Genomic DNA, 19358 nt, shown 5'->3' with positions numbered 1-19358 from the left:
ATTGTGCTGAATGACAAACTGAAATACATGATGTGGCTGCAGAACGACACCGTCACAAGTTCCGTGCGGCTCCCGTTGTGCCAAGACCGGGGCCACGACTGTGGCACGACGTGACTCGGGAAGGACGGGAAGTGGTAGTAAGGAGACCACGAGCACTGAAGGGATACTTTAAGACCATTGCATTTGAAGGGTGACAAGGGTTTTAACACGATGCGCGGGGTGCATGCGCAATATATGGAAGGACACGGCGCTTGCCCGGTACTTTGACGCGTGGCTCAATCATGTGCACATAGAAGAACCCGAAGGACTGTCACCAAGATCAGCACAAATTCGATTCGATGACTTGAAGGTGTCGAAACGACGGTGAACATCATCGTTTCATGTTGGTAATACATTTACGTAAGTTAGGAGAAGAGCACACTTCGTTTACATGCTCTCATATACGTACGCGACAGGTATACACAGTTACGCTCGCAAGGCGTTAATTCGTCGAACAGTCTGACAGAGTGCTTGTAACTTCATGCTGGTGTCCCTCAGGCTCGCATTTCCTAGTGCATATTCTGCAGGATATAAGAACTAGATCAACACATTATCAGTCGATGTTATCTACCTCTCGCATGTGGGGGCACCAGCGGGCAGGGGTTCGACGTGCATCAATATTCGATGATCAAATCAGCAGACCGTGATAAATGTTGCCAGGGCAAAGAAGGCGCGAAAACGCATCAGGAGGGGGAGGGGATTTTTATTAGTTGTGATACGATTTTCATATAAGACAATATCGGTGTTGGATCTGTGCATGCAGACCACTACAGCAAATTGAAACGAACAGGTCATTTGTTTGCGACTTCCCGACTTACAGCAGTAACGTTGTGCAAAACGTAAATTTGACGTCTTTGTGCAGGAACATGTCTCTGCACATGATGATTCGTTTGATAGCACAATCTTGCGCATCCCGTTTTTGTCAGCCACGTGGCGTAAGACGCGATAGAAACTTTGTTTTGTAAAAAGCCTAAAGGACATATCACATATGGATACGTCGGACCGTAGACTCAGTGTGTGGAGTTCGGGCAAGGGCACGTTGACACAGAAGACTAACGCCTATAACGCCTCTGATAATCATGTGTGCATATATCCGTTAGGAAAGAAGTTTGGTTATCATTATCAAGTATCGCATCACTTACATACTTTAATTGTCCAGCACATGCAAGTGTTTTGGGGTTATGAAACAGAGCTCCGATCTTGGCCCGGGAAGAAGTCGTACCATCCCGGGGGATTTATCTCGAAGGCTGGAAGTGCTGTATGAAATATCGTCGACCACTTTGAAGCCACTAGTATCCCTCGCTATGAGATGACACGACTGCCTATGCATGGGTATCGAATATTCAACTGGGAAGTACTCAGTATGTCGCATATGATAATACGAAATACGTGAACCATACCTTACGAAATGACTAAACGGACTTTTAAAATAATGAACATTGAGCAGCGACCCAATCGTCAAGCCTTGATTTGAAACAGTCGAATGTAAATCGGGCCCGGGGTGAAGGGAATGATGACGATGACGCTGTCTCGAGTAGATGAGCTAGTTTTGGTTAGCAGATTGTCAGACACCGTCAGATATGGTCTATCTTGATCGCCGCTGATTGACCAACCACATCCTCTGCAACACGGTCGTTTATTGGTACCTCTTCTGGGTTGAGGGTGGACCCACATGATCATGACGGACTTGCCGCGGATCTGATGTCGGGTTTACAGAATTCGTGTTGCTCTCTGTCGCTCGGTATTTGTATCATCGTCGACTAGACAAACACGAGAATGTTCGTTGTCATGTGAGTATTAAGGATAGACGCATAATGGACGGATCTCGGTGAACAAAAAGACTCTACGCCCAGCGAGTATTGCGGACAGACTCGTCCGATGTCCACTATACCGATCAGTGGACGGATCTTGGTGAAACCGATGAGCAAGATGAACCTACGTCATCGTCGTAAATCTGAGTGACTCGTGCTTTGTGCAAGTGATTCTCAGCCTCCGAGAGTAACTAGTAGAGAGCATTTTACCCGTTGCTCTCGTGATACAGTTTGATCCCATCGCCATGTGCACATTGAATCCCAAGGAACCAAGTCCCGGAACTTGAGAAATCACCCTCGGATCGCCGGCGCAGGCTGATGTCTTGCAAATCTTCCAATCGTTGCTGCGAACGTGGAGAATACAGAATTGCGACACTGATAAAAGCCAATGTACGATATCCTGTTCAGAGGGTGCAAGGCGAGGGAATACACGATTGAGAGCCCTCCCCAAGCTACACGATCTTGTCACATCGACACTTCTTGCGGCCCTCTTATTGACACCTCGACCGCTTTTGGGTCAAGGGAGGAGAGTACGCCATGTCGGACATTCAATGTATCAGATGTCAAAACCATCGGCGGCACATCATTTCCTTTGCGTTCCATCACGCTCTGCCTATTATGTATATATCGGGAGCATGAAGGGCATCAGCACAGATCAGAAGCCGGTGGTATGGTACTCACGATGCAGAGGGCAATATAGAATCCCTCTATGTCGAATCGGAGCACAGAAGGTTTTGCATACTAGGCGCCCGAGGTAGGGAAGACCTTCTACTTCTGTCGAACACGATCCAGCTTGCGGTGACAGAGTTCAGGTTGCTCCGTTGAGTTTGAGGGTTGGGAGTTAGGTTGGATCTGTCATCGGACATACGTGATGGTCGCAAGAGAAGAGCGCAAGGACCTGCGACCCGACGTAATGAAACATCGCTATCGATGCCTGGGGGCAACGCAGTTTACACGTACCATCCTGCATAGAGTAAAAAAGGTCAGGGCCACGGCTTCGACTTGGCAATGGGTAGTTTGACCATGAGCAGACTGTACCTTCCCGGATGTTTGGGGCAGCATTACCTATTAAGAATCGAAATGTGTTACAGAGAGTAATAGTGTCAATGAGCTCGCCAGACAAGGCACGCAGCCTCACCAAAAGCGCTACTGATCTCATATCGATGAGGGCCAAGTGCTCAAAGTGGCGAGACCTCGTGATAACCAAATGAAACGTCAGGGGTGACGGTTGGCACGAAAGGGGCAAGTTTTAATATAAGCTGACCTTTGACGCCCAGCACTGTATGCGTCCGCTTTCATTGAACGACTGATGCAGATTGTCCACACAAATCATGCCGTGCAGGGTAACCAGACCCTCAATCAAGTATTATTCCGTACGTAATGACTGAGGGATGTCCGTGAATGAAAGTAACGTGAAACAAAAGTATCCGTGGAGATCACTGAATCTGGAGTAGGTGGAGAACCTAAAGAGGATGACCGACGAGGTTTGAAGATCAGGACAACGATTAACCCAAAAATGATCAATAGGAGAAGGAAAATAAGTTTCCGACGGCCCGTATTCTTCTGGTATCTGTAAGAGAGGTGTTAGGGCGCTACGATGACTACGGGTATATATGGTTCACCGTGTTGCATGGTTTAACTCTTTCACAGCTTCGGCCATTTCTACCGAAGTCTGTTCGATGTTGTATTCAATACTGTCAAGAAGGGTCCCTTGATCTATCACAAGGACGGACAAATCCTTGAATAATTCGGCTAGAGAAGCTATTGAGTTTGCAATTTCTGTCAGCTCCCGGTCGCGGGAACGGAGATCATGATCCTGCGTGTTATCTAGAATCTGAGCTTGCTGCAGGGGGGAATAACAATTTAGCTATACAGGAGACATGCTCGTTGATCGTTGCTCACCGCAGCTTCTACGTCTTCATCAACAGCAGTCAAGCCCTCGGATCCTCTTGAGGAAATAGTCCCAGACGCAATCAGGAGATCTTGATTCTTAATCGCGTGCCCTTGCAGACCTGATGAAGGCGAAAATGCGGTCATAGAAATGATCGGTTCGCGTAAACATGATGGGGAAGAAGACTTACGTTCCATATAGACACGCTGTTTCTTGCGGAAGGTTGAGCTGAGTTCTTGGACCCTCACGGCTAAGCCTCGTTGCACATTTTTAGCCGCGAGGACTTCAAACTGAGTTTTCTGAGTTGAAGGGGGAAATGAGTGGTCCTGTTCAGTACCGATACGTTGAATTAAAGTGTGGCATCGTCGAAAATCCTATCCACGAGGGGAAAGAAAGGGACGAATGTAAGACACGAGGAAGTCCATGGAGGATGGATGTACTTTGGTTATTTCGGTGGTCGCCGCTTCGATTTCTCGCTCCTCTGCCGTCCGGTCCGCGAAGCCGGGGAGAACATGTTTTGCATGAAGCTTCTCTAGAGCGACGACTAAGGTAAAAAGGACGGAGATGATGTCATTGAAGCCGCAAAGAGACTATACCAGGAACACACTTTTAACTTGTGTTCCGCCCAAGATCTCTTCGACTTGGTCGGAAAGATCAACCCTTTGTTCAAATTGAGTAAAGGTAGTCTGATATACGAAATGAAACGTACCATTTGGGAGGCAACTGCGAGTCAAGTGCGGAGCCAGGATGTATGAGTGTTTCATTTTCATCATATGGATCATCTGAATAGGATGAGTGTAAACGAGAGAAACGTGTTGAGGGTGCTCTTGAATCACGAAATGAGATAAAGAGCAGGGTTCTCGAGCGCGTCGCTGGCGATGACGACGAGCCTGCGGTGGACATCCCAGAGTAAGTTGTGTATGGGGTTGTTTGTACTAATATTTCATGTACAAATATACAATAATAAAGCTGTCCGGCTAAAGAGATGGTCCGAGATGGGTGTTTTGGGTCGGAAACCGGAATAATAATTCCGTGGAGCTCTTACACTTGCATTTACCATCAAATCACGCCTCCGCTTGCTTCCCGCAGGCCGGCTTCTTTATTCTCGTTACCACATCGTGCCCGATCGCCCAAATGGTCTTGTGATTGCTCCTCCCTGTCATCGGTTACAACTCGATCCCAATATTCAAAATCTTATAAAGTTCCCCATTCATATCCTTTGATCCCCCATTCTTCTACTCCACTGGTCTTTAGCCCCCCGTAGTTACCTACCCCACATCGGTATGCTGTTCCGTCCTCCATTTTTAATTCCCCAGAATAATAATAATACCTCACACGTAGGAAAACATTTCACCGGTGTCCCTTTCAACCATCCCGTCATTCAAAATGTGCAATCTCGAAACGTACGTGTCAAGTCTAGGCCTTGGAAAGAACATTTGCTGATTCAGACCCTTTTTTTAGCGAAGGAACAAAATTTGGATGTGGGGTAAGTGTCTCACGCCATCGAGAACTTACATTTCTCAAATCATGCTTCTTTAGCATTACAAGGTGGTGCGTGATCAATGTCTTTTTACTATTAGAACTATTTTTGACCTTCTTTCAGACGCGCAAACTGAAGAAGATCGATTGCTACAACCAGTATTGCATCCACTCCGTATATCATCCCAGGAATTGTCCTGATTGCCATTGCGAACGTGTAAGTATCACTCCGCACTCAACCTCATACCCCAGTGCTCACTCGTACACCAAGTACTTCGGTCCCGACGCAAGAGAAACAATCACCCACAGAACAGCCGATTACTGTGTTTCATGTCAGTACTGGTTCAAGGACGGAGCTTCCCAGCGTCGTTAACCTTGATGGTTTCGACGGCCCCGGTGGCTTCTTCGCTAAATCTATCGAGAAAGCATATATAATGCCGTTTTATTCTATTAATTATCACTCTACTCACGCCTTGCTTTGCACACCACTTTGCTGTGTCATTTTGTAGTTCTAGGCTTACTTGTCGCATATTTTACTTACGCATTATTTATCTAGTCACTGTCACATTGTCTTGTCTTGTAATACCACCCAGAGTGAAACGACACACACGTGTATCACCATTTCACAGCAAGTCCGACTACCTCGCTTTCAACAGCCCGATACTGAGTCCGAAACAGTTCACGGCGTCGTGTCTCTGCTTCTTCGTCCATGATGGAACCCCAACTTCCGCCCAGGCTTCCGTCTGTGGGGTAACAAAGATCCGTCTTGACCTGAGCCGCAAGACGGTCTCCGCAAACGAATGGGGTTTCAAAATCCCGATCATGACGTCCCGGTGATGGAGGCGGTGTAGGCAAGTCATGCCAATATACCCTTTCAACTTCCTTCGTCCATTCTCTGTTTCCCCATTTGGCCCCTTGCATCGCACTATCTTCCCCTGGTACTGGCATCTGGACACCGCTCTCCTCCCAGGTCCTCGTAAAGCCTTCTTCATCCTCTTTCTGCCCTGCCGCCTGTGCAATGGGTTTCAACTGTCCACCACCATTGACGCACCCGCCCGGACACGCCATCACTTCGACATAATCATACCCCTTCTCGTCCTCTCCACCACGCTTCTTTGCACGCATCCCAACCAACCTTCCAGCGGCACCCCTCCCAACTTGCACGCCAGCCTCACGACCTACCTTACGTACGACATTCTGTAGGTTACGGAAACCATAGCATTTTGCGCCTTTAAAAAGCACCTCGCCGGTGTCCCGGGCGCGAAGAGTGAATTCTTCGTAATCAGATGTACGGATGGATTTTATGGTAAGGTCCACAGGGGACGTGTGGCTTGCGGTGATAGAATTGATGAGAGAGTGCAAGTAAGATCCGGAGCTAGTCCCAGGGTGTGACACGAGTTCTGGGATTTCAGTGTCGACATCAGGGATACCTTCGTTCTCTACTGTCTGTGAAAGATCCCAGCCTTTGTCGCGCATCATAAGTTCGAGCTCTCCAGTCGTGATTACGCAGTCTACATCCCGAGTCGAATACAAGTCATTGTAGAAGTCCTGCCGAGAAGCCTCTAGCTTCTTGTCATAGCACGGCATAACTGACACATGGTAAATCTGATCTGGTCTATCACCCAAGGCAATCAACACAATGGAATCGAAGCGACTAACGAGACTTACTGCACTCCCCAACGTTTTCCGAACCATGACTTGACCAGAGTCCCCATCACCTGTTGGGGACTCTTCGTCCTAGCGATAAAAGGTAGCATTTCGGAGTGTGCTTTCTCAGCATAACATATCCATCCCGGACAGGCACTCGCTAGCATCGGAAGTTTCCCGTTTCCCTTCTTCCGCTCGAAAAATTCTTGCGTGTGCTCGAGCAAAGCAATATGTCGAGCAAACGTGATGTCGTAAACATGCTCGAACCCAAGTATTCGTGTAGAGAATGCTCGTACTCTCCTTAGTATTTGACGGAGGCTTACAGGGGAACCGGATGACGACGAAAGGGACGCTGCGAGTGACGCGAGGCTCTGTGGCGCAATTGAGAGCACCGAAATCTTGTGACCTGGCGTGGAAATCGGAGGATTGGAGTCCAAGAAGTTAAGGACCTCCGTGTGGGATTGTAGCGTGATCAATACGGATTCGGCCGATGTTATACAACCGCTAGGTATCGGGAATACGGTCAGTAGTCATTCGATGGGACTGGAAGAAACTATGCGATGACAGACCTGCAAGCAAGGCAATCGTTCAAGCTGATCTGGGCCTGCTGGAGCTTCCGCTCTGTGCCCTTGGAAGATGCATTAGTGGATACACTGTTTGCCGAGACTTCGTAGTATGATCCACGGGAGTCAATCACAATTTCGGTCTGAAATCAATACTTAGTGTGAAGGTCCTTGACACGCAACTCGCTGCATAACGCACTGTAGCGGCACCAGGCTCGATGATTTCCTGCGGCTCGTTCACCTGCTCAACGGGCTTGATACATGCTTGAGATGGGGTTAGGAAGTCATTAAGATCAGTCAGTGTCTGCCCTGCATAAATCAGATGTTTTGTAGTTCCATTCGCTGGTGAACACGCACAAGAGCTCCAGAGAATGCCATTCAAGATGAGTGAGAGTAGAGAAGGATCTCATGACAATGTATCACGTAATCCTCTCGTTACCAGTGCAGCATGGGGAAGGTCGGAGAATGCCGTCGGAGTTTGATTGATATCTTGAACTCTAAACATCTATCATCTACATACGCCGCAAGTTCGCCCATCGCTGTCGATAACCCCAATAAAAATGGTAAGCAAGCCCCGTCAAGTTCTCAAGCCATTCTTACAACTCACTTTCTCCAGGATTCATCAAAAGCTCCTGTCAAACTTGCTAAAGTCATCAAGGTCCATTAGATATGCTGACCCCTTGCAAAAATTTTGTACTGATTGCAACTTCTGGTATCAGGTTCTTGGACGCACCGGCTCCCGTGGTGGAGTCACGCAAGTCCGTGTCGAATTCATGGATGACACTACGCGAACAATTATCCGTAACGTCAAGGGTCCTGTGCGGGAGGAAGATATCCTTGCACTTCTTGAGAGTGAGCGTGAAGCTCGGTAAGTTTCAATTTTTGTGTCATGGACTTGGCTGAATACTTTTCATGACAGCCGCTTGCGCTAGATCCCCCACTTTTGCAACGATCCAGTCTTATATGTTCCACATGCTCAATGAGCTTGACAACTTACTATATGGCGGTGCCCGAGTGTAGTCAGCCAATGAAAATCATTTATCGTTCATCCTACTATCTTGGCTACCGCGCGGGAATTTCTCAGTGGTGGTTTACACGCCAGCGGCCACCGGCTCACTACCTCGAGCTCGCTGGCGACAATATATGAATATGAATATTTTACTAGGGTTCGACGTTGCTGACTTTCACCTTGCTCCGTTGCATGTGGGTCATGCCCTTCTTAATGCTTTCAATGTTGAACCACGGGCGAAGAAGGTACGTTCTAAATGCACGTGCTAGTTCTTCCATGAGTGAAGACGATGCTAAAAAGAAAAAGGTAGTCTTATCTTTAGTTTCTCGTTCAATTTGCGCCAGCATATCTGCATTGACGAGCCTGTGCCTTGTAAGTTTTGAAGGGAGGCCATCCATCTCGAGACGGGCCCTGGTGTGAGACCTGTAGACAACACGAGTGACTTCCGTTGGTGTGCCTCCGCATTTCCTGTAGCAGGAGCAGGAGTATGTGTGCCGGTCTGCTGGCATGTTGTTATGATGAAGGTACCAGTGGGATCTGTTGACAGTGAATTTCGTGAATCTGAGGTGTAACTTCGTACTTGGGATCGAAGCCTTGCAATTGGGACAAGTCTGATCATTGTGAATTATATAGATACAAGATAAGACTACGCTATGAAAACAGCCAAAATTGCGTGCATGTACATGGATCCCTCTGTATCTGTGTGTACCATACGCGTGTTGTGGGTTTTGACTGGGCCCTAATAGTAACAGCCGGTTCGATGAACTTCGATCGGACACTACAAGTAAGCATACTACTACAACTGGTACCCTCGACCTGATGTGACAGACGCCCATAAATGTTACACCCCAGCTGGCGAGCAGACGTATGTCCACCGGTTCATATTTTGACTTCTCAGTGCCACAAGAAGCCAGTGGGACGGCCTACAACGTCTTCACCGAGCTTCGCGATTTCTTGGAGTCCCTTACCACCATCAATCCTCTCAAATACCTTCACTCCGCCACCTTCCACACCACCTACGACCAGATACTTATCTTCGTCACCTCCAAACGCCATTCCCCGGACATGAATTAGCCCCGTACGCACTTCGTTCACAAGCTCTGGCTGGCCCTCTCCGGCGGTGAGAGAGAATATTGCAATAGTGTCACCCTCTGAATGAGGGTCGTTTCTGTTCGATGTGTAGATGAATGTTTCAGGGAAGGATGCGTTGGGTTCGGGTAGCAGAATTTCCGCTGCCAACATGTTATCCGGTATCGGTAATGCAGAAAGTGTGAATAGAGATGTAAGAGGAGTGGGGGGCGCCGGAAGCGGCGGGAAAATATGTACAGCAAGCTTTGAGGTGAGCTCCAGTAGCGTGTAAAGGGTATTTCCTGTTATAACAATCAAGAAGGTTTCAAGAGTGGAGGTTAGTGACACACCTCGAGCTGCGACATGTCGTGGGCCACCCCCTGCTTCAAAGTCAATGTGACCGCGAATGGACCACTTGTCATCGTTTCGTTTGGTGAGTCTCCAGACCTTGTCTGTACCTAAATCCGGGATAAGGAGCTCTTTCTCCGTTTGATTCAGTGGATTGAAAATGATTTGATGGGGGTGGGATGAAGATTGACGAGTTTTGTTCCGACCTACATGCTCAAACGGCATCGAAAGCGTCCATGGGTGTGGTGAGAGTATGTAAGGGGCGGATGTTGATATCGGAAGGGTCGCGATTGTGCCCGAGGAATACTAGATGCGGATGCGGATGCAAGAAAGGGAACATTAGAATAGGTAAAGCCGACGTTTTGGTGACTTACATTTCCAATGATAAGCTCGTCCTCTGCGACAAGAAGGCTGCAAGGGTCTGCACCACCACTTTTGGCCCTGGCCACCACTTCTCCTTCTTCGACGGTTCCACCCCTGCCATACTTGATCGCGGCAACCTCTCCATCTGCCTGTTCGAGCCCTGTATATATGAGGGATTTATCGGACGGATGAGATGTGATCCATGACGGATGGTGGCCGACGATTGTTCGAGCCAGAAGATTAAGAGTCGGAGATCCTGTCGACGGTACTGGATCAAAGGACAACGTGTAAATGGAGTCAGTGTATGAAGCGACAAAGATCGTGAGCGGTGCCATGGTTGTCTCGTTTACAGGTAGATCGTTGGTAAAGAGGACTAATAAACTGTGGGATTTCGTGTTTTACCAACGTGATATGCGGTATTTTGTCCCTCGAACGGGACGATGTTCGGAGGCCGACATTAATTGTCCGCGCGCTCAGAGATGGTAGTGTCGTCACCGGCGGCCTGGTTTTGTGTGATGCATAGGCATTTGGGAGCACTGATTGAACATGTTTGATCCCCGCGGAAGCAATTCGCTCCACCTGCTCACGCTGGAGCAAGCCGAGCTCGACCGTAGTACGCACATTCGCATCACCACTGTCAAGAGTGCGATATCGACGAGACATTCGAGCGCTGTTTGCAACAGGAGATGAGGAAAAGATGACGGCAGACATAGTGTACAGAGTCTAGTGTCGGAACTTTTGTTACGACATTTTGATTGATTAAAATGCCTTAATGGTCTGGCCTGATTCTGATCAGATTTTGATCAAACAGTCAGCATTTTGATGACAATTATAAGTGCATTACGACGCACATTCCCATTCCGGTCACAATTGGGTTTGAAACTGCGATTTTAATCATAAGATGGCATTATGACACTGATTCCAATGGTGGTCACAATTAGTGCTGCCGTGGTCCGGTTCGGTCCGGTTCAGAGGGTCTTAGACGAGAACCAAGAACCGGACCATCGGTTCAGTTCTGCAAAATGTCCGAACCCAGAACCGGACCATAGAGAACCGTTCTCTATGGTCCGGTTCGGTTTTTTTGGGGTTCGAACCCAAACCGAACCAAAAAAACAAAAAACTGTAAGAGCATGCAAAAAAACATTGACATAGTACTAAGTAGTCTACATGTTGAGTAACTAATCTAATAACATGGTTGCCCCCCCAATTACCATGCACGAGAGGTATCAGGAGAGCAATTGCGATAACGAGGGGTTGACACAACCAGAAATAGGATAGTGGCAGTGAAGGATGGCGATCATGAGCATGGGTCGAAGATCGACACACTCACAGACTGCGAACAGTGGGAAACAACTTGGATCAGCATGGCTCGAGCTCGAACGAGGATAGAATTAGTACTCACGATCAAGGTCACGTCATTCATGGTGAAGAGAGCATTGAATGTGAAAAACTGGCTGAAAGCAGCCCATTTGCAGTGTCGCCTGAGCCGAAGGATATTGGGAACTGCATCGAAGGCGGGAGATTGAAAAGAGACTGAAGGTGCTTGTTTGGAAGCATGCGCTGAGCGAAGTCAAAGCGAAGTCGAAGTCGATAACGGTTCGGAATGGTTCGGCCTTGCCGAACCAGAACGGGACCGTTTGGGAAGACCTAGAACCGAGAACCGTTTTCCGGTCCGGTTCTGGCTGATGTGAGAACCGTGGACCGAACCGCGGAGAACCGGACCAAAAGTCCGGTTCGAACCATGGTTCTGGACCGAACCGCGGCAGCACTAGTCACAATTTGATTTAAAATGAGTATTGTAACCATTGTTCGGCATCACAATGAGGATCTTAAACTGTGTTGTAAAGGCCAATTTGAGATTGTTTCAGCTAATAAATCACATTGTCGGGCATATATTCTATTCTGAATCTGCAGTAGCAATAACGGTTTGGCGACTCGCACTTTCAAACCTCGCCTCGACTACACACTTCTGCAAGACTCAACTCAATCGCAAACTTCATATCATCATCCATTTCATCTAAATCAAGCGGGCCCGGAAGCTCTTCCTCGGACCGAACATCCATGCATCCAAAAGAAAGTGAGGCACTAGATGTGTGCAAGATAGGTGTGTCATCGTGCGGGGATGAAGATCCATGCGATGAAGGCGGCGATCGTAAGGGTGTGCTCCATGCAGTTGTGCTCTAGGCTGCTGGTCGACGAGGAAATGCTGGAGCTGATTGAGGGGAAATATTCGAAATTGGATGGCGGGCTTCGAGCCGCTTCAGGCAAAAGCCCTGTACCTGACGTTGAAGAAGGCAGGGAGGTAGGTATCCTGATTGGACTGATAGTAACATCAGCTTCCATAGGTTCTGGGACAAAGGCAAAACACACCTGTACTTTCTCATTCGTCATGGGGCGGGCGGCGCGTGGAAAGGCGGGGGAACGATGGTCTGAATCATCAAGAGAACTGGCGAATAATTAGTTGTAAAACATTGATAGCAGTCAGGCAGTCTAAGGCTGAATGGTGAGTGTGATTCGGATTGCTGGGGGGGGGACGGAACATAGCAAGCCTGGAGAGTCGCTAGGAGCGAAGGACTCGACGTAGTCACTCCACATGCTAGAATTGCTGGACCTCGAATGTTAGGTGGACCATTGAAGGCCTCCTGGTCCAGGGGTCTCGCCATATCAGGGGAGTATGAGAGAGCGCAAGGGTGATTCAGAGACAACATGAAACAATTTAAAGAAGGAGATGTTGAGGCCGTGATGATTCAGACTTGCTGTGATTAATATGGTCAGAGGTTGACATGTAAATTCAGATTCCGATGATGTGGCAACTTATTTTAATTGATTAATATTTATTATTATAACATTATAATTATTATACAGCTGCATTGTGAGCATAGGCAGGTGCGGGTGGGACAATATGAATGAAATCCTTGGGTGAGGGTGAACGCGGGAGGGAGGGTAACTGAGAATAATGAAGTGAGAGTGATTCAGATCCCGAACAGCAGCATGATTGTCGTCCATATCAGCGCCTGGGGGGATGTAGGATGAGAGAGATGGCGGTGAGTCTGGCATGGATAAAATGTTCCGAGTCTTGAGGAATATGAATATGTAAAAAGTTTGTCTAGAGAGATGATGCATGGTTTACCTCTGGTATTTGCGCTGATTAAGTTGATGTTGGTAGTGACAGGCCGGTAAGAGTGTGCGCCCTCCTCGATATCAGCATCGGGATGTGTGAATGGTGGGACGTTGCGCACCAGTTGATGATACGATGAACGAAGCCAGCCAGAAGCCTGAAAACAAAGAAGACAGGTTAATCCAAAGAAGACACTGTGTGGAAGATGAGACAACGACACACTGAATGCCAGAGAAAGGTGGGTCCACATAGCGAGTCCTTTCATATCACAGGACTCCATGCCCACCACAACACTGGTCTGCAACAATGTCAGTGGTGAGCGAGGCAAGCTCTCATCGAATGAAACAGTAACTAGTGGCAGACAGTTTTCAAGCAAAGAAGCATGTTGTCAATGGACGAAAGGACTACTAGCTGTAAGTACATAGTATGACTGCACTAACCATTCATGACACCCGGAATTCTGATATCCAAGTCAGTATTACGCAAAACCATTGCGGGAAGAGCGGCAAGGGGCCACATCTGTGCTAGCCACAACTGCCTTGCCTTTTCTCCTCCCCTTTTTCTGCACTGTGACCTTCGTACCTTCACCCTCACCAGACACACCTTCCACAGATGCTACTGCTACTTGAATAGCAGCAGGGCGGGATCGGGGAGCAGGTGCAGTAGCAGGTGCAGTCTGAGGTGCAGGCAATATCGGTCCAGGATGACTACCATTGTTGCTCCAAATGGCAGCAGGTATGGACTGGGATGTGGGGATATGAGTGGCAGACGTGGTGACACTGGGTGTAACGGTAATGCTGGGTGCAGGAGGTGAAGTGGGCAGGGCTGGTGCAGTGGGCAGCGCCAGTGCACTATCATAGATGCCAGATGGGCCAATGCTGGCTGGTGGTGCTGCCTGTGCTGCATTGTTGTCATCTGGATCTGAGTCGTCATCATCCAAGCTGGCCATCACCCGCTGTAGCGAATCAGTACAATCCTCCATACCCGTAGCCTGAGCATTGTCTGCATCACAAGCAGTCTTGTCGATGTTTTCAAAAACATAGTCATTCATGTTTTTCACAATGGCTTGAACACGCGGATGCACCCATTGGGCAACAAAAAACCGCTTGACAGTTCGAAAGACAGCGGAGTAAGAGATTGATGAGGTGGCACCGACACCTGAACCTGGGAATTGCTGATCGGGAGACAGCAAAAAGATCATCTATTGGGGGACGCTGTTCAGTTACCAATGGTCAATACTGGAATATCGGAAACATACCGAAGTTACGCTACATGCAATTAAGCCAGGTGTGCAAGCCTTCAGGTGCCACATCTTATAGTAGGGGCTCGGACCTCCGCCACATCCTGACTTTGAATAGATTGACATCTTGCCGCCCACTGCAACCTTGATAAACTGTTAGAATAGGATGAGTAAATGCTTTGGTAAGTTTATCGTGAACATTGCACCTTCGCAATCATGAACCAATTACCAAATACCTTCTTTGCACTGACCTTCAGATCAGGATAGATGATAGGTGCCTTGAGGACATCGAAGTCTTTCCCCTTGCCTGCCACCTGTCATATCCCGCGTTCCGGACACGGACCTATCACACTCATCATTTCCGGATTTCCGGATCCGGCCGACTTCTATGTATCGTCCGGATCCGACCTGCGTCTAACTTCCGTGCCTTATCCCTTTGGTATTTCCCTTATCAGTTAGTACACTTTATTTTCCGTTCCTTATTCATTTCCGTCTTCATTTTACTAAGTTCCGATAGACTAGTGATAGTCGTCCCATATGTTTTCTTGATAGCTTTACATAGCTTCGCACTGCACTTACTGTTCTCCATTATGTCCTCAGTAGTATATAAACCCCTGTACAATCTCTGTAGTTTCCTCAGTTCGAATATCATCTTAGACTCTGCTCATTCCCTCCTCCGTCCGACTTGAGTTTCTCTCTCGTCGACCTCCGCTCGTCTTAGGATTGACTCCTATAGACTTGTCACCTCCGCCTCTACCTTTGGTAGTCCTCCGCTGTTTCCTTTCTAGTTCGGACTTCGTCCGGATTGGTCTTATCTCTTGTTCCCGAACGTCCGCCGGAATTCCCGCGCATCGGACATTGGACTCCGGACATCGCCCGACGCCCTCCGGACATCGTCCGGTAACCTTCGGACATTGTTCGACAGCCTTCGGAAGTTAGGGGCACGTACTCGGGTAAGGGGCGCAGCGCACGAGCTGAAGCCAAGCCCTTCGGATCCGACCCTTGAGCACGTTCTTAACAGTATATTCGAACTCTCACCTTACCGAGTATACTTACATCTGACTTCATGGCACCTACACGGGCGCAGACCGCTCTCAATGCAGCGGGTGTAGTAACTGCCCGATGCGACTCTACTCCCATAGTCGATGCCTTCCTCAGTTTCTCACAGCGCCGCGCTAGTGCGCAAGGTGCTGCCTCCAGTATCTCACAACTCATGAATCGCCCACATCCGTCTACCCCCACCCCCACACCCGCCGGAAATCTTCCGCACAATGATTCCGACGATGAACTTGCCCTAGGCGGTAACCCGCCGGGAGGAGGTGGCGGAGATCCGGATGATGAACCTCCGGAAGACCCGACTGACGATGAAAACGAAGGTCTTGGTCCACAAGACTTGGTCTTCCTCCGGCTATCCCAAGCCATCAATAACCTGGCGCGTAACAACTGCCAATCCTCCGGATCCGGTGACCCTAAAGTCAAAGTCCGAGAACCGGATACCTTCGATGGTACTGAGCCCCGGAAACTCCGGGCGTTCTTTGTCCAATGTGAGCTTAACTTCCAAGCTAAGCCGAAATCTTTCCGTACCGGCCGAACCAAGGTCAACTTCGCGCAATCATACCTCAAGGGCATGGCCCTTGAATGGTTTGAGCCGGACCTCCTTTCGGATGATCTAGCGGATCGTCCGGATTGGATGGATGACTACTCCGAGTTCATGTTAGAACTCCAAACTAACTTCGGACCTCACGACCCGGTCGGAGATGCGGAAATGCAGCTGGAACAGCTCTATATGCGCGACGGACAGCGCATCAACAAGTACGTTGTAGAGTTCCAGCGGCTAGCTTCCCAAGTCCGAGGTTGGGGCGATGGAGCTTTGCGCCGTCAGTTCTACAACGGACTTCCGGTCCGCATCAAGGACAAAATCAGTCGTCAAGGAAAACCCACCACTCTGTCCCAATACAAAACTCTCGCCCAGACTATCGACGCTCGATACTGGGAACGCAAGGGAGAAGTCTCCCGCGAAAGCAAACCCTCCACATCCGCGCCTCCTGCTAAGCAGTCAGCTTCCACTTCCGACCGGAAAGAGTACTCCGGCGGAAAATCCGGAAATGCTTCGGCTTCCTCCTCCGCCAAACTTCCGGACTTGATGTCCAAGCTCGGAAAAGACGGTAAACTCACCTCCGAGGAACGCCAGAGGCGCATGGAGAAGAAGCTCTGCCTCTTCTGCGGCGGACCCGGTCACACTGCCTGGGACTGCCTAAAGTCCACTTCCCGTGCGGCCAAAGGTCGTGCTAGCACGGTGACTCTGGAAGCCAAACGGGAGGTCTCGGAAGAGACAAAAAATTAGTCCGCAACCTTCCTGACTCCGCGCGGGACGAGGGTTGCGTTGACTCAACCCGTGCAATGGAGCTACATCTCAATGCTATTTCCTTTTCCGATCCGAACTCTTTAGTACCATCCGTCTCTATTTCTACTTTTCCCAATATTTCTCCGTTCCCGGCTCTAGTAGATTGTGGTTCTTCCCATTGTTTTATAGAAAGCAAGCTAATCCGAGAAAATAACATTCCGACCTATGCAATTCCTCCGCTTCCGCTCCATCTGTTTGATGGTACTTCTAATGCCACTATTACCGAGGCAGTAGATTTACCGATCCGGTTTCCGACCGGCATGGTTACCTCCGAAACATTTTATGTTACTCCGTTGGACTCATCCTGTTCCAGCGTTCTAGGATATAGCTGGCTCACCCGACACAATCCGTTGATTGACTGGGTAAAGGGCAGCATCGATTTCTGTCCGATTCCTCATGGAGTGCCTCCAACCCCTCCGACCTCGTTTCCGCCGGCTCCGGCGGAAATCCCTTCCTCAACCTCGCCGAGTCCCTCCGCTGATAAAACCGTTCCTAATATCTCCCTAATCAATGCAGTTGCCTTTTGCCGGGCCTGCAAATTAGAGGGATCGGTCCAGTTCAGTATTTTCGTCCGACCCACCGGTGTCAATCTCCGCTCCGCTACACTTTCCTCCGAACCTCCGAACCTATCCGGAATCCCTTCGGAATATCACGAGTATGCGGATGTCTTTGATAAGGGCAAAGCCAGACAGCTCCCTCCCCATCTTCCCTATGATCTGAAGATCGAATTGGAAGAAGGAGCGGCTCCGCCCCTTGGCACCATCTATTCCCTTTCTCCAGTTGAGCTTGTAGCTCTTCGCAAATTCCTTGATGAGAATATTGCGACCGGACTTCTTCGTTCCTCATCCTCTCCGCACGGAGCCCCTGTCCTATTCGTCAAAAAGAAGGACGGCTCCCTACGCCTCTGTGTAGATTTCCGAGGACTCAATAAAATCACAAAGAAAGACCGCTACCCGCTTCCCCTCATTTCCGACCTTCTCGATTCTCCGAGCTGGGCTAAAGTTTACACTAAAATCGACCTCCGGTCCACATACCATCTAGTCTGGATGGCGGAAGGAGACAAGTGGAAAACTGCTTTCCGGACGCGCTACGGCTCGTATGAATGGTTGGTTATGCCGAACAGCAAGAGCGGTGGTCTGAAAGCTACCCTGCTTGAACCTGAGATTTATATTAGTGTTAATGATAGTAATTGAAGCAGACTTGCTTACATGACGCTGAGTGCTGATCCGACATCATCTGATCGGATTACTATTATGTTGCAGCACCACACCAATACAAGACTGATACATCCTACATCAATTTAGCCTGCCATTCATCTCACAATGACCTGTCACATACCACCGCATACATGCAATTGGGCCCCACTGAGATGCACGCTGGTGCATACTAGTATGGTTGTTTCTCTTTCTTCATCTTATCTATGCTTGGTTCTGGTATACAGGCACCGGTATTTTAATCAAGAAACGCATGCCTCACAACTCGCACATTCTTCGCCTCCACCCTCTTCATCAAACATGTCGACTCCAAAAAGAACCAAAAGCTCAGCGCTACCAGGACAACATGTCACCAATTCAGACTCGGGTCACTTCGCCGGGCAGTGTTTCACACTTGCGAGTGTCGCAGCTCTTCACTGTAGTTCATTCGCACCGGGTCACAGCAATTCAGAAAGGCAAGCTGCTGCCCGTGCATTGCTGAGGCACGACTCGCATTTGGACGGCGCACATTATCATACAAGGACCCCCGCTGGACTTCACCCTTCGTACATTGCATTCAACGAGGCGCTGACATCCCCCGATGAAAAAATGATCACACACGAGGAATTTGTAGAGGCTACACTCCAAGATATCTTTGATGCAGTGAGTTTGTTTTCTTACTTTAGTCTGTACTATTTGTTAAGGACGTGTCCCAGGTCTGCATGCAAGATCGTCTAGACGGTGGAATATCACTTCTTATTCGCTGTCCCGGATCTCATGCTACAAGCACTCTGTCAGCTGAACACGTCGCTGTGGATCTCTACGTCACACCTCGAGAGCTTCATGAGGTCCGCGAACAAATTGGAGGGGATGTGTCTGTCCTGGTGCAGGCTTTTTGTGAGGAGTTCGCAGTACCTCACCTTAAACGCTTTACAGAGCGTTGTTGTATCGAAGGCGTTCAAGCACCTCATCACTGTCTGTTTGCATTTCTAATTTTTCACATTATTGTCCTAACTTGATCTCTACAAAGATCCAGCCACTCAAGTGAACCCAATGGGGCCTCAAGTATTACCAGCTCCACTTGTTCCCACCGGCTCACGCATTCAATGTTCTGCCCGCCCTTCAAAGGCTTTCAGCCATGACTTTGAGACTCACACCATCACCAAGTCGAAGCATAGTTCCAGC

General features: G+C 48.8%; 7 protein-coding genes across 7 annotated transcripts; 3 read left to right on the top strand and 4 right to left on the bottom strand.

Annotated features, from left to right (window-relative positions):
• Nucleotides 1-3118: 3118 nt before the first annotated feature.
• On the bottom strand, nucleotides 3119-4663 carry HD556DRAFT_1331889 (t-SNARE). The gene is made up of 7 exons (XM_041301784.1): nucleotides 4451-4663; nucleotides 4349-4401; nucleotides 4182-4285; nucleotides 3932-4115; nucleotides 3753-3862; nucleotides 3473-3693; nucleotides 3119-3420 (listed from the first exon to the last, which is right to left on the bottom strand). Exons 1-7 carry the CDS (start codon nucleotides 4642-4644, stop codon nucleotides 3210-3212), a joined length of 1077 nt encoding a protein of 358 aa, XP_041165615.1. The 5' UTR covers nucleotides 4645-4663; the 3' UTR covers nucleotides 3119-3209.
• A 97-nt stretch (nucleotides 4664-4760) lies between these two features.
• On the top strand, nucleotides 4761-5714 carry HD556DRAFT_708025 (uncharacterized protein). The gene is made up of 5 exons (XM_041311367.1): nucleotides 4761-5144; nucleotides 5203-5227; nucleotides 5281-5292; nucleotides 5345-5437; nucleotides 5492-5714. The coding sequence occupies exons 1-5, from the start codon at nucleotides 5128-5130 to the stop codon at nucleotides 5591-5593; spliced, it is 249 nt and encodes an 82-aa protein (XP_041165614.1). The 5' UTR covers nucleotides 4761-5127; the 3' UTR covers nucleotides 5594-5714.
• A 121-nt stretch (nucleotides 5715-5835) lies between these two features.
• Nucleotides 5836-7839, bottom strand: HD556DRAFT_1262934 (iron hydrogenase; the record flags this gene model as incomplete). The annotated part of the gene is made up of 5 exons (XM_041299071.1): nucleotides 7788-7839; nucleotides 7630-7734; nucleotides 7437-7573; nucleotides 6889-7371; nucleotides 5836-6835 (listed from the first exon to the last, which is right to left on the bottom strand). Exons 1-5 carry the CDS (start codon nucleotides 7806-7808, stop codon nucleotides 5836-5838), a joined length of 1746 nt encoding a protein of 581 aa, XP_041165613.1. The 5' UTR covers nucleotides 7809-7839.
• A 67-nt stretch (nucleotides 7840-7906) lies between these two features.
• HD556DRAFT_1331883 (40S ribosomal protein S28) lies at nucleotides 7907-8656 on the top strand. The gene is made up of 4 exons (XM_041301783.1): nucleotides 7907-7993; nucleotides 8047-8088; nucleotides 8150-8298; nucleotides 8350-8656. Exons 1-4 carry the CDS (start codon nucleotides 7991-7993, stop codon nucleotides 8360-8362), a joined length of 207 nt encoding a protein of 68 aa, XP_041165612.1. The 5' UTR covers nucleotides 7907-7990; the 3' UTR covers nucleotides 8363-8656.
• Nucleotides 8657-9038: 382 nt separating this feature from the next.
• Nucleotides 9039-11006, bottom strand: HD556DRAFT_1331879 (Lactonase, 7-bladed beta-propeller-domain-containing protein). The gene is made up of 3 exons (XM_041301782.1): nucleotides 10230-11006; nucleotides 9858-10161; nucleotides 9039-9809 (listed from the first exon to the last, which is right to left on the bottom strand). Exons 1-3 carry the CDS (start codon nucleotides 10551-10553, stop codon nucleotides 9334-9336), a joined length of 1104 nt encoding a protein of 367 aa, XP_041165611.1. The 5' UTR covers nucleotides 10554-11006; the 3' UTR covers nucleotides 9039-9333.
• Nucleotides 11007-13814: 2808 nt separating this feature from the next.
• On the bottom strand, nucleotides 13815-14932 carry HD556DRAFT_1437780 (uncharacterized protein; the record flags this gene model as incomplete). The annotated part of the gene is made up of 4 exons (XM_041305750.1): nucleotides 13815-14537; nucleotides 14595-14729; nucleotides 14783-14883; nucleotides 14920-14932. 4 exons carry the CDS (start codon nucleotides 14930-14932, stop codon nucleotides 13815-13817), a joined length of 972 nt encoding a protein of 323 aa, XP_041165610.1.
• A 3643-nt stretch (nucleotides 14933-18575) lies between these two features.
• On the top strand, nucleotides 18576-19057 carry HD556DRAFT_1196475 (uncharacterized protein; the record flags this gene model as incomplete). Its single annotated transcript, XM_041296286.1, has 2 exons — nucleotides 18576-18836; nucleotides 18890-19057. Coding segments are annotated over 2 exons (429 nt in total), but the record flags the coding sequence as incomplete, so codon positions are not given.
• Between the last annotated feature and the right edge of the window lie 301 nt (nucleotides 19058-19358).

This window comes from Suillus plorans (assembly GCF_016647745.1).
Source record: "Suillus plorans strain S12 chromosome Unknown HD556scaffold_5, whole genome shotgun sequence".
Lineage (NCBI taxonomy): Eukaryota > Fungi > Basidiomycota > Agaricomycetes > Boletales > Suillaceae > Suillus > Suillus plorans.
This window is presented reverse-complemented; position numbering and strand designations above follow the sequence as displayed.